The following is a 14,067-nucleotide window of genomic DNA, read 5'->3' on the forward strand; positions in this document are numbered from 1 at the left end:
ACTGTCTCCTCTGTCTGCCTCCTCTGGCTGTCTATCTATCTCTCTGCCTCTCCTCTGTCTCTCTGTGGTCATTCTGCTTCAGTGCTCATTGCTGCAGCATTCTGTAAAAGAGGAAACCCATCCCCCAACAGAACCACTATGACACACTCTCAATGCCTCTCCCTCCCACTCACTTTTACCCCCCCCCCTCCCTTCCCAACCTTCCATCCTGTCCTGCCTCTCTCAGCCTCTCTAGCTCTCCCTCCTTTCCAGTCTGTGTCTAACCCCCCTCCCCTCCCTGCTCTCCTCTTTCCGTTCGTGACGGAGATAATCTCTCCCTGATGCTGATGGTTTGGGCCTGTGCATGATGTTGTTCATCCAGCCTCCATCATTCCACGGAGAGAAACAGAGAGTCTCGCTTTTCAAATGGTCTATTTCTCCATCACTCCCTCGTTCGTTCGGGACCAGATCCTCTCGGCATTCGTAATCTAAATCTGGTCTGATTTCTGGTTGGTCGATCTACATTAAGGGGACGGAACCACAGCAGTCTGCTGCTAGCAGGGGAAAGGTGAACCATCTATAGATTCTTACATATGTTTGCATTGCATTCATGCTGTGACATTGTTTGCGTTGCATAGCTTTTTTCAAACCATTGATAGATGCTTTTAATATTTTCTTTCGGTTAGATAGAGGTAATTGTTTGAGCATGAGATCATGCGTTCATTATCCTCAGTGTATCTTTGTGTAGAAACCCTTCATACACCGCTGTGGTCCATCTGTCTGTCTGTCTGTATGATTCATGTCTGTCTGTCTGTATGATTCATTACTGTCTGTCTGTCTGTCTGTCTGTCTGTCTGTCTGTCTGTCTGTCTGTCTGTCTCTGTACTGTCTGTCTGTCTGTCTGACTGTCTGTATGATTCATTACTGTCTGTCTGTCTGTCTGTCTGTCTGTCTGTCTGTCTGTCTGTCTGTCTGTCTGTCTGTCTCTGTACTGTCTGTCTGTCTGTCTGTCTGTCTGTCTGTCTGTCTGTCTGTATGATTCATTACTGTCTGTCTGTCTGTCTGTCTGTCTGTCTGTCTGTCTGTCTGTCTGTCTGTACTGTCTATCTGTCTGTACTGTCTGTCTGTCTCTGTGTCTCTGTGTCTCTGTGTGTCTCTGTGTCTCTGTATCTCTGTGTCTCTGTACTGTCTGTATGTACTGTCTGTTTCTGTGTCTCTGTGTCTCTGTGTCTCTGTACTGTCTGTATGTACTGTCTGTCTCTGTGTCTCTGTGTCTCTGTACTGTCTGTATGTACTGTCTGTCTCTGTGTCTCTGTGTGTCTCTGTACTGTCTGTCTCTGTGTCTCTGTGTGTCTCTGTACTGTCTGTATGTACTGTCTGTCTCTGTGTCTCTGTGTGTCTCTGTACTGTCTGTCTCTGTGTCTCTGTGTGTCTCTGTACTGTCTGTCTCTGTGTCTCTGTGTGTCTCTGTACTGTCTGTCTCTCTCTGTACTGTCTGTCTCTGTGTCTCTGTGTGTCTCTGTACTGTCTGTCTCTGTGTCTCTGTGTGTCTCTGTACTGTCTGTCTCTGTGTCTCTGTGTGTCTCTGTACTGTCTGTCTGTCTGTCTGTCTCTGTGTCTCTGTCTCTCTCTGTACTGTCTGTCTCTGTGTCTCTGTGTGTCTCTGTACTGTCTGTCTCTGTGTCTCTGTCTCTCTCTGTACTGTCTGTCTCTGTGTCTCTGTGTGTCTCTGTACTGTCTGTCTCTGTGTCTCTGTGTGTCTCTGTACTGTCTGTCTCTGTGTCTCTGTCTCTCTCTGTACTGTCTGTCTCTGTGTCTCTGTGTGTCTCTGTACTGTCTGTCTCTGTGTCTCTGTCTCTCTCTGTACTGTCTGTCTCTGTGTCTCTGTGTGTCTCTGTACTGTCTGTCTCTGTGTCTCTGTGTCTCTGTGTGTCTCTGTACTGTCTGTCTCTGTGTCTCTGTGTGTCTCTGTACTGTCTGTCTCTGTGTCTCTGTGTGTCTCTGTGTCTCTGTGTGTCTCTGTGTCTCTGTGTGTCTCTGTACTGTCTGTCTCTGTGTCTCTGTGTGTCTCTGTACTGTCTGTATGTACTGTCTGTCTCTGTGTCTCTGTGTGTCTCTGTACTGTCTGTCTCTGTGTCTCTGTGTGTCTCTGTACTGTCTGTCTCTGTGTCTCTGTGTGTCTCTGTACTGTCTGTCTCTCTCTGTACTGTCTGTCTCTGTGTCTCTGTGTGTCTCTGTACTGTCTGTCTCTGTGTCTCTGTGTGTCTCTGTACTGTCTGTCTCTGTGTCTCTGTGTGTCTCTGTACTGTCTGTCTGTCTGTCTGTCTCTGTGTCTCTGTCTCTCTCTGTACTGTCTGTCTCTGTGTCTCTGTGTGTCTCTGTACTGTCTGTCTCTGTGTCTCTGTCTCTCTCTGTACTGTCTGTCTCTGTGTCTCTGTGTGTCTCTGTACTGTCTGTCTCTGTGTCTCTGTGTGTCTCTGTACTGTCTGTCTCTGTGTCTCTGTCTCTCTCTGTACTGTCTGTCTCTGTGTCTCTGTGTGTCTCTGTACTGTCTGTCTCTGTGTCTCTGTCTCTCTCTGTACTGTCTGTCTCTGTGTCTCTGTGTGTCTCTGTACTGTCTGTCTCTGTGTCTCTGTGTGTCTCTGTGTCTCTGTGTGTCTCTGTACTGTCTGTCTCTGTGTCTCTGTGTGTCTCTGTACTGTCTGTCTCTGTGTCTCTGTGTGTCTCTGTGTCTCTGTGTGTCTCTGTGTCTCTGTGTGTCTCTGTACTGTCTGTCTCTCTCTGTACATTCTGTCATATATATATCAGATACATACAGAACCTTCAGAAAGTATTCAGACCCTTTGATTGTTTTCCACATTTTGTTGTTTGATCTTGAATTTAAAATGGTTTCGATTTAGAATAGTTTTGTCACTGGCCTCCTCCACACAATACCCCATAATGTGACATTGGAATGACGTTTTTCGAAATGTTTTTTTAAAATGAATTAAAAACTGAAATGCCTTGTCAATAAGTATTCAACTCCTTTGCTATGGCAACATTTACCTGGGGATAACTCAGCAAATAGCACTGCTGCTTGGTGATGTGAAAAGTCATAGTCAAATCGATCAATAACATAATAATAATTGCAGCAAAAAATGTGTATCATTCATTTACAATCTGTAGAAACTATGAGAATAGAAAGGTTCAGAACGTTTGTGAAACATCACAGTACAGTTGAAAAATATATGGCAAATAGAAATCCAATATGGATGGTGTTAAGAGATAGATGGGAGGGGTTGAGGGTAGCTGAAGGGACTGGATGATGTTAAGAGATAGATGGGAGGGGTTGAGGGTAGCTGAAGGGACTGGATGGTGTTAAGAGATAGATGGGAGGGGTTGAGGGTTGCTGAAGGGACTGGATGGTGTTAAGAGATAGATGGGAGGGGTTGAGGGTAGCTGAAGGGACTGGATGGTGTTGAGAGATAGATGGGAGGGGTTGAGGGTAGCTGAAGGATGGGACTGGATGGTGTTGAGAGATAGATGGGAGGGGTTGAGGGTAGCTGAAGGATGGGACTGGATGGTGTTAAGAGATAGATGGGAGGGGTTGAGGGTAGCTGAAGGGACTGGATGATGTTAAGAGATAGATGGGAGGGGTTGAGGGTAGCTGAAGGGACTGGATGGTGTTAAGAGATAGATGGGAGGGGTTGAGGGTAGCTGAAGGGACTGGATGGTGTTGAGAGATAGATGGGAGGGGTTGAGGGTAGCTGAAGGATGGGACTGGATGGTGTTAAGAGATAGATGGGAGGGGTTGAGGGTTGCTGAAGGGACTGGATGGTGTTAAGAGATAGATGGGAGGGGTTGAGGGTAGCTGAAGGGACTGGATGGTGTTAAGAGATAGATGGGAGGGGTTGAGGGTAGCTGAAGGATGGGACTGGATGGTGTTAAGAGATAGATGGGAGGGGTTGAGGGGAGCTGAAGGATGGGACTGGATGGTCTTCAGAGATAGATGGGAGGGGTTGAGGGTAGCTGAAGGATGGGACTGGATGGTCTTCAGAGATAGATGGGAGGGGTTGAGGGTAGCTGAAGGATGGGACTGGATGGTCTTCAGAGACAGATGGGAGGGGTTGAGGGTAGCTGAAGGATGGGACTGGATGGTCTTCAGAGACAGATGGGAGGGGTTGAGGGGAGCTGAAGGATGGCACTGCTAAAAAATAAATAAAGGGAACACTAAAATAACACATCCTAGATCTGAATGAATTAAATATTCTTAATAAATACTTTTTTCTTTACATAGTTGAATGTGCTGACAACAAAATAACACAAAAATTATCAATGGAAATCAAATTTATCAACCCATGGAGGTCTGGATTTGGAGTCACACTCAAAATTAAACTGGCAAACCACACTACAGGCTGATCCAACTTTGATGTAATGTCCTTAAAACATGTCAAAATGAGGCTCAGTAGTGTGTGTGGCCTCCACGTGCCTGTATGACATCCCTACAACGCCTGGGCATGCTCCTGATGAGGTGGCGGATGGTCTCCTGAGGGATCTCCTCCCAGACCTGGACTAAAGCATCCGCCAACTCCTGGACAGTCTGTGGTGCAACGTGACGTTGGTGGATGGAGCGAGACATTATGTCCCAGATGTGCTCAATTGGATTCAGGTCTGGGGAACGGGCGGTCCAGTCCATAGATTCAATGCCTTCCTCTTGCAGGAACTGCTGACACACTCCAGCCACATGAGGTCTAGCATTGTCTTGCATTAGGAGGAACCCAGGGCCAACCGCACCAGCATATGGTCTCACAAGGGGTCTGAGGATCTCATCTCAGTACCTAATGGCAGTCAGGCTACCTCTGGCGAGCACATGGAGGAAATGCCACCCCACACCATGACTGACCCACCGCCAAACCGGTCATGCTGGAGGATGTTGCAGGCATCAGAACGTTCTCCATGGCGTCTCCAGAGTCTGTCACGTCTGTCACATGTGCTCAGTATGAACCTGCTTTAATCTGTGAAGAGCACAGGGCGCCAGTGGCGAATTTGCCAATCTTGGTGTTCTCTGGCAAATGCCAAACATTCTGCACGGTGTTGGGCTGTAAGCACAACCACGACCTGTGGACGTCGGGCCCTCATACCACCCTCATGGAGTCTGTTTCTGACCATTTGAGCAGACACATGCACATTTGTGGCCTGCTGGAGGTCATTTTGCAGGGCTCTGGCAGTGCTCCTCCTGCTCCTCCTTGCACAAAGGCGGAGGTAGCGGTCCTGCTGCTGAGTTGTTGCCCTCCTACGGCCTCCTCCACGTCTCCTGATGTACTGGCCTGTCTCCTGGTAGCACCTCCATGCTCTGGACACTACGCTGACAGACACAGCACACCTTCTTGCCACAGCTCGCATTGATGTGCCATCCTGGATGAGCTGCACTACCTGAGCCACTTGTGTGGGTTGTAGACTCCGTCTCATGCTACCACTAGAGTGAAAGCACCGCCAGCATTCAAAAGTGACCAAAACATCAGCCAGGAAGCATAGGGAACTGAGAAGTGGTCTGTGGTCACCACCTGCAGAACCACTCCTTTATTGGGGGTGTCTTGCTAATTGCCTATAATTTCCACCTGTTGTCTATTCCATTTGCACAACAGCATGTGAAATTTATTGTCAATCAGTGTTGCTTCCTAAGTGGACAGTTTGATTTCACAGAAGTGTGATTGACTTGGAGTTACATTGTGTTGTTTAAGTGTTCCCTTTATTTTTTTGAGCAGTGTATATATATTTAATCCATTTTGAATTCAGGTTGTAACATCACAAAATGTAGAATAGTTCAAAGGGTGTGAGAACTTTCTGCAGGCTCTGGATACGATGGAATGAACTCATTTAAATTTCCCTGCCATATTGTTGATATTGTTGTTGTTGTTGTTATTGTTGTTATCACTGTTGTTGATATTGTTGTTGTTGTTGTTATTACTGTGGTTGATATTGTTGTTGTTGCTATTGTTGTTATCACTGTTGTTGATATTGTTGTTGTTGTTGTTATTACTGTGGTTGATATTGTTGTTGTTGCTATTGTTGTTATCACTGTTGTTGATATTGTTGTTGTTGCTATTGTTATCACTGTGGTTGATATTGTTGTTGTTGCTATTGTTGTTATCACTGTTGTTGATATTGTTGTTGATATTGTTGTTGTTGTTGTTATTACCGTTGTTGCTATTGTTGTTGTTGTTGTTGTTATTACTGTTGTTGATATTGTTGTTGTTGTTGTTATTACTGTGGTTGATATTGTTGTTGTTGCTATTGTTGTTATCACTGTTGTTGATATTGTTGTTGTTGTTGTTATTACTGTGGTTGATATTATGGTTGTTGTTATTGTTGTTATCACTGTTGTTGATATTGTTGTTGTTGTTGTTGTTATTACTGTGGTTGATATTGTTGTTGTTGCTATTGTTGTTATCACTGTTGTTGATATTGTTGTTGTTGTTGTTATTACTGTGGTTGATATTGTTGTTGTTGCTATTGTTGTTATCACTGTTGTTGTTATTACCGTTGTTGCTATTGTTGTTGTTGTTATTACTGTTGTTGCTATTGTTGTTGTTGCTATTGTTGTTGTTATTATTACTGTTGTTGATATTGTTGTTGTTGCTATTGTTGTTATCACTGTTGTTGATATTGTTGTTGTTGTTGTTATTACCGTTGTTGCTATTGTTGTTGTTGTTATTACTGTTGTTGATATTGTTGTTGTTGCTATTGTTGTTGTTGTTATTACTGTTGTTGATATTGTTTCTCCTCCCTGACCACTCCCCCTTTTCCCGTTCTCCCCCTCAGTACTTATGGCGATGACCCCCCACACCGCTGAGGTAGCTCGTCTCTACCAGACAGAGTTTATCCGTAGCGCCCGGGCGGTGGGCGTCCTCTGGGCTGTGTGTACCCTCTGCTTCGCCATCATCGAGGTTGTCATCCTAATACAGCCCTCCTGGGTGGGCACCAGAGAGGTTCACTACCAGGGAGGGGGCCCCGTGCCAAAGACTGGTACCCTGGGACTGTTCGAGGTAGGGTGTGTGTGTGTGTGTGTGTGTGTGTGTGTGTGTGTGTGTGTGTGTGTGTGTGTGTGTGTGTGTGTGTGTGTGTGTGTGTGTGTGTGTGTGTGTGTGTGTGTGTGTGTGTGTGTGTGTGTGTGAAATACACATACTACCAGGGGAAGGGGCCCCGCACCAAAGACAGGCACCCTGGTGACTGTTCGAGGTAGGTGTGTCTTATTTAAAAAGGTTTTAAGTCCTCAACTGAGGAAGTGAGTTTAAATTGACTATGGTCCTGACTAAACAACATCAGTTGATAGTGTCTTACATAGAGACGTACAGTATTAAAAACCTTTATAATAAGACATTAAAGTTCCTGTAGACTCCCAGTCATTACGCTAACGCTAGTTAGCAATGGCTGCGGAGACTTCCTTCAACTTCCTTCAAACTGCTGGCATGGTATCCATGAGTTCATCTGACTCAGGGTAGGTAGAAAAAGGGCTTCATTGCCAAAATGTTGCGCTATCCCTTTAAGACTCTTACTTCTGCTTTTAACTGTAAATGTTGCGCTATCCCTTTAAGACTCTTACGTCTGCTTTTAACTGTAAATGTTGCGCTATCCCTTTAAGACTCTTACGTCTGCTTTTAACTGTAAATGTCGCGCTCTCCCTTTAAGACTCTTACATCTGTTTTTAACTGTAAATGTTGCGCTATCCCTTTAAGACTCTTACGTCTGCTTTTAACTGTAAATGTTGCGCTATCCCTTTAAGACTCTTACGTCTGCTTTTAACTGTAAATGTTGCGCTATCCCTTTAAGACTCTTACGTCTGCTTTTAACTGTAAATGTCGCGCTATCCCTTTAAGACTCTTACATCTGTTTTTAACTGTAAATGTTGCGCTATCCCTTTAAGACTCTTACGTCTGCTTTTAACTGTAAATGTCGCGCTATCCCTTTAAGACACATACGTCTGCTTTTAACTGTAAATGTCGCGCTATCCCTTTAAGACTCTTACGTCTGCTTTTAACTGTAAATGTCGCGCTATCCCTTTAAGACACATACGTCTGTGTTTAACAGGTAATAAAGCCTACAGTAAGTAAAGTGTTACAGTAGCACGTATTTTTACTGAAAACGGCATGGACCCCCCCCCCCCCCCCCCCCCCCCACCCTTCCCCTCCCCCTCCCACCCTCCTCACCCACCCAACCCTGATGTATGCCACTGTGTTTGTAGGTGTGTGTGGAGTCTGATTGGCCGGTCCCAGAGTGTCGTGGCTCACTGAGCACTCTGACCCCTCTCCCAGCCTTCCAGTCCCCTGCTGTGCTGGTTTGCATGTCCCTGACCATGGTCTGGAGCAGCGTCGGCTGCCTCTCCCTCTTCAGATTCTGCAACGCCGCCACCGTCTACAAGATCTGCGCTTGGCTGCAGCTTACTGCAGGTACACATTATATCTCTATAAAGAGTTTGACCTTGAGATTGGCCTTGAGATTGGCCTTGAGATTGGCCTTGAGATTGGCCTTGAGATTGACCTTGAGATTGGCCTTGAGATTGACCTTGAGATTGACCTTGAGATTGGCCTTGAGATTGGCCTTGAGATTGGCCTTGAGATTGACCTTGAGATTGGCCTTGAGATTGGCCTTGAGATTGACCTTGAGATTGGCCTTGAGATTGGCCTTGAGATTGACCTTGAGATTGACCTTGAGATTGGCCTTGAGATTGACCTTGAGATTGACCTTGAGATTGGCCTTGAGATTGGCCTTGAGATTGACCTTGAGATTGGCCTTGAGATTGGCCTTGAGATTGACCTTGAGATTGGCCCTTTAAATAGCTGAACAAATCCTGATTTTGACCACCCAGTGTTGTATTCTGGTGTGTAATTATTATATGGTAATTTTAAATACATATTTCCTTTCTGGAAATGGATAAGGGTTCTACCTGGCTATAGCCTGGATCCTGACTACACTGTGTTTTTGTCCTCTAGGGGTTCTACCTGGCTATAGCCTGGATCCTGACTACACTGTGTTTTCGTCTTCTAAGGGTTCTGCCTGGCTCTCGCCTGCGTGCTGTTCCCTGACTCGTGGGATTGTGCGGACATGCGGGACCTGTGTGGTGATGGGGTGACCAGTTTCTCCTCCGGAAACTGCTCTGTCCACTGGGCCTTTGTCCTGGCCTTGTTGGGGGTCCTGGATGCTGCCATTCTTGCCACTCTGGCCTTTGTACTGGGCAACCGACAGGACGCTCTGCTACCAGAGGACACCAAGGATGGTGAGAACTACAACACCCATAATGCCTTGTGTAACATATTCTGTTATTGTTATTGACTGTTCGCTTGTTTATTTCCATGTGTAACTCTGTGTTGTTGTTTGTGTCGCACTGCTTTGCTTTATCTTGACCAAGTTCGCAGTTGTAAATGAGAACTTGTTCTCAACTAGCTTACCTGGATAAATAAAGGTGTTCTCAACTAGCCTACCTGGTTAAATAAAGGTGTTCTCAACTAGCTTACCTGGATAAATAAAGGTGTTCTCAACTAGCCTACCTGGTTAAATAAAGGTGTTCTCAACTAGCTTACCTGGATAAATAAAGGTGAAATAAATAAAAAATCCTACTCATGTGTCTCGATAGCAAGGACGTTGTGACGCCAAACACATCACATTTCAGAGATGGTGATAATAGTGCCTTCAGAAAGTATTCAAACCCCTTGACTTTCTCCACAAGTTTTTGTTGTGTTGCAGCCTGAATTTAAAATGGATTACATTGACATGTTGTGTCACTGGCCTACACACAATATCCCATAATGGGGAAAAAGCTGAAATGTCTTGAGTCAATAAGTATTGGCAAGCCTAAAGAAGTTTAGGAGTAAAACATTTGCTTCACAATATGTTGTGTTAACTCTGCGTGCAGTAATAGTGTTTAACAAGAGTTTTGAATGACCACAAACATACAATTATCTGTAAGGTCCCTCAGTCGAAGCAGTGAATTTCAAACACAGATTCAAGCACAAAGACCAGGGAGGTTTTCCAATGCCTCGCAAAGAAGGGTGCCTATTGGTAGATGGGTACAAATAAAAACAGCAGACATTGAATATCCCTTTGAGCATGGTGAAGTTATTCATTACACTTTGGAGGATGGTATCAATGCACCCCAGTCACTACAAAGATACAGGCGTCCTTCTTAACTCAGTTGCTGGAGAGGAAGGAAACTGCTCAGGGATTTCACCATGAAGCCAATGGTGACTTTAAAACAGTTACAGAGTTTAAATGCTGTGATAGGAGAAAACTGAGGATGGATCAACAACATTGTAGTTACTCCACAATACTAATCTAAATGACAGAGTGAAAAGAAGGAAACCAGTACAGAATACAAATATTCCAAAACATGCATCCTGTTTGCAACAAGGCTCTAAAGTTATACTGCAAAAGAAATGTGGCAAAGCAATTAACTTTTTGTCCTGAATACATAGTGTTATGTTTGGGGCAAATCCAATACAACACATTACTTATATATAGTAGCCTAGTAATTAATTATTTTGCCTCTTCACCCGCGTAGTAGCCTAGTAATTAATTATTTTACTCTTCACTCGCGTAGTAGCCTAGTAATTCATTATTTTACTCTTCACTGGCGTAGTAGACTAGGCTACTCCTTATCTAATGTTGGTTACTAATGATAATGAACAGACACCTGTCCCTTCAGACTGTAACAACCCTTTGTGTTTCTTGTCTTCCCTCTACAGTGACAGGGTTTCTGCTGTCTGCTTAGACTGGCTGGTCTCCATTCTGTGTTATATATATATATATATATAGGTGAGGCTTCTCAGTCACTTACTAAGATAGCCCTCCAGTCTGTTCAGCTTTTTATTTGGCTTTCTACATTTGAAGTTGTTTGGATATTGAATTTGGGGGAATTTAATGAAAATGTAATTACTTGATTCACTCTTTCCTCTCTCTCTCTCTCTCCCCATATTTATATCTATCCCCTCATTATTTTCATATCTCTCACTCTTTCCTCTCTCTCTAATTATTTTCAAGTCCCTCACTCTTTCCTCTCTATGATTATTTTCATATCCCTCACTCTTTCTTCTCTCTATCATTATTTTCTTGTTCCTCACTCTTTCCTCTCTCTATCATTATTTTCATGTCCCTCACTCTTTCCTCTCTCTCTCTCTCATTATTTTCATATCTCTTACTCTTTCCTCTCTCTCTCATTATTTTCATGTCCCTCACTCTTTCCTCTCTCTCTCTCTCTCTCATTATTTTCATATCTCTCACTCTTTCCTCTCTTTCTCATTATTTTCATGTTCCTCACTCTTTCCTCTCTCTCTATCATTATTTTCATGTCCCTCACTCTTTCCTCTCTCTCTCTCTCTCATTATTTTCATATCTCTCACTCTTTCCTCTCTCTCTCATTATTTTCATGTCCCTCACTCTTTCCTCTCTCTCTCATTATTTTCATGTTCCTCACTCTTTCCTCTCTCTCATTATTTTCATGTTCCTCACTCTTTCCCCTCTCTCTCTCTCATTATTTTCATGTTCCTCACTCGTTCCCCTCTCTCTCTCTCTCTCTCATTATTTTCATATCTCTCTCTTTCCTCTCTCTCTCTCATTATTTTCATCTCTCACTCTTTCCTCTCTCTCTCATTGTTTTCATGTCTCTCACTCTTTCCTCTCTCTCTCTCTCATTATTTTCACATCTCTCTCTTTCCGCTCTCTCTCTCATTATTTTCATATCTCTCTCTTTCCTCTCTCTCTCTCATTATTTTCATCTCTCACTCTTTCCTCTCTCTCATTGTTTTCATGTCTCTCACTCTTTCCTCTCTCTCTCTCTCATTATTTCCATATCTCTCTCTTTCCTCTCTCTCTCTCATTATTTTCATCTCTCACTCTTTCCTCTCTCTCTCATTGTTTTCATGTCTCTCACTCTTTCCTCTCTCTCTCTCTCATTATTTTCATATCTCTCTCTTTCCTCTCTCTCTCTCATTATTTTCATCTCTCACTCTTTCCTCTCTCTCTCATTGTTTTCATGTCTCTCACTCTTTCCTCTCTCTCTCTCATTATTTTCATATCTCTCTCTTTCCTCTCTCTCTCTCATTATTTTCATCTCTCACTCTTTCCTCTCTCTATCATTATTTTCATGTCCCTCACTCTTTCCTCTCTCTCTCATTATTTTCATGTCCCTCACTCTTTCCTCTCTCTCTCTCTCTCATTATTTTCATGTCCCTCACTCTTTCCTCTCTCTCTCTCTCATTATTTTCATGTCCCTCACTCTTTCCTCTCTCTCTCTCATTATTTTCATGTCCCTCACTCTTTCCTCTCTCTCTCTCATTATTTTCATGTCCCTCACTCTTTGGGTCCTTACTGCGCTGTGTTGTGTTTCCTGTTCTCTTCTGGAACCTTCCCTTTGTTTCCTGTGATGTCCTCCTCTATCTATTGGGTCAATAAACACGCTGGAGGAAGAACCCTCTGACTCCTCCCCCTTGGTATTACATCACCATGCATATCCTGGTTACATAATAATGCATGGAAACGGTCACCTAGCAACAGTAGACCTGGAGCTGTGTTCTACTCCCTGAGACTGAGGACAATGATCTCCTGGATGTTTTAAACCCTTGAGAGGCTACTGGTGCTGGACTCCGGAGGAGGGAAGATGGTGACACACCGAGATATAGGACATTAGTGCTGTTACAGTTCATTTATGACAGATTATATACAGATATATTTCTCAATGTAGAGTTTTCGAGGGACAGTGTTTTGTAGGTGTGTAGGAATGATGTTTTTAATGTTGTTTGTCCCCTTTAATATGAGAGAATATTTTTGCCTTATTTCCATATCCCCCGCCTGAGGGAGGCTAGATGTGATGAGGATGCTTGAGAAAAGATTTATTGTAGATTTTTCTTGTCTTAGAAAAATTCCATGAACTTTATAGAATAGTATATTCCTCTTTTTTTTTTTATCGGTGTAAATATAGTTTTTTTGGTATTAAATACCTTTTTGTTTATACTGAGCCTGATATTGAGTAATTTGTCAAAATTCTGTTATGTGTGCATGTTTTACTGTAGTGTCATTTCCAGTAAATGTGTGAGATATTGTATTTCTGTGTATTGTGTATTGTGTATTGTGTATTGTGTATTGTGTATTGTGTATTGCCTGTACTGGGATTAGAAGGCAACACCCACTCTACGACACAATATTAAAACGTATTCCATCTCGAAACGCAACAGACAGAGAAATCATGTTTTCACATCAAATTTTATGACTGTGATCCACTTTTGCGAAAATATAATGCACCAGATGAGTATTTTTGTACAATATTTTTAACTACACCTGTTGACTAAGCGACGACAACAAACGGCAATCACAGTCTGTCTCCACAAACATACTAAGTTATGAGAAAAACAGGGGCAGTACAGTACTGTGTTATCCAGAATACCTTGTGTTTTCATGGGCAGTACAGTACTGTGTTATCCAGAATACCTTGTTTTTTCATGGGCAGTACAGTACTGTGTTATCCAGAATACCTTGTGTTTTCATGGGCAGTACAGTACTGTGTTATCCAGAATACCTTGTGTTTTCATGGGCAGTACAGTACTGTGTCATCTAGTATACAGTGTGTTTTTCATGGGCAGTACAGTACTGTGTTATCCAGAATACAGTGTGTTTTTCATGAGCAGTACAGTACTGTGTTATCCAGAATACAGTGTGTTTTTCATGAGCAGTACAGTACTGTGTTATCCAGAATACAGTGTTTTTCATGGGTAGTACAGTACTGTGTTATCCAGAATACAGTGTGTTTTTCATGGGCAGTACAGTACTGTGTTATCCAGAATACAGTGTGTTTTTCATGGGCAGTACAGTACTGTGTTATCCAGAATACAGTGTGTTTTTCATGGGCAGTACAGTACTGTTTTCCAGAATACAGTGTGTTTTTCATAGGCAGTACAGTACTGTTATCAAATCAAATCAAATTGATTTATATAGCCCTTCGTACATCAGCTGATATCTCAAAGTGCTGTACAGAAACCCAGCCTAAAACCCCAAACAGCAAGCAATGCAGGTGTAGAAGCACGGTGGCTAGGAAAAACTCCCTAGAAAGGCCAAAACCTAGGA

The 14,067-nt window shown here is 43.3% G+C and overlaps 1 protein-coding gene across 1 annotated transcript; it reads left to right on the plus strand.

The window, feature by feature from the left end:
- The first annotated feature begins 282 nt into the window (after positions 1-282).
- LOC139417433 (LHFPL tetraspan subfamily member 4b) lies at positions 283-13,178 on the plus strand. The gene is made up of 6 exons (XM_071166716.1): positions 283-547; positions 6,781-7,004; positions 8,201-8,405; positions 9,005-9,232; positions 10,698-10,767; positions 12,418-13,178. Exons 2-5 carry the CDS (start codon positions 6,786-6,788, stop codon positions 10,721-10,723), a joined length of 678 nt encoding a protein of 225 aa, XP_071022817.1. The 5' UTR covers positions 283-547; positions 6,781-6,785; the 3' UTR covers positions 10,724-10,767; positions 12,418-13,178.
- Positions 13,179-14,067: the final 889 nt, after the last annotated feature.

This window comes from Oncorhynchus clarkii, chromosome 9, assembly GCF_045791955.1.
Source record: "Oncorhynchus clarkii lewisi isolate Uvic-CL-2024 chromosome 9, UVic_Ocla_1.0, whole genome shotgun sequence".
Classification (NCBI taxonomy): Eukaryota; Metazoa; Chordata; class Actinopteri; order Salmoniformes; family Salmonidae; genus Oncorhynchus; species Oncorhynchus clarkii.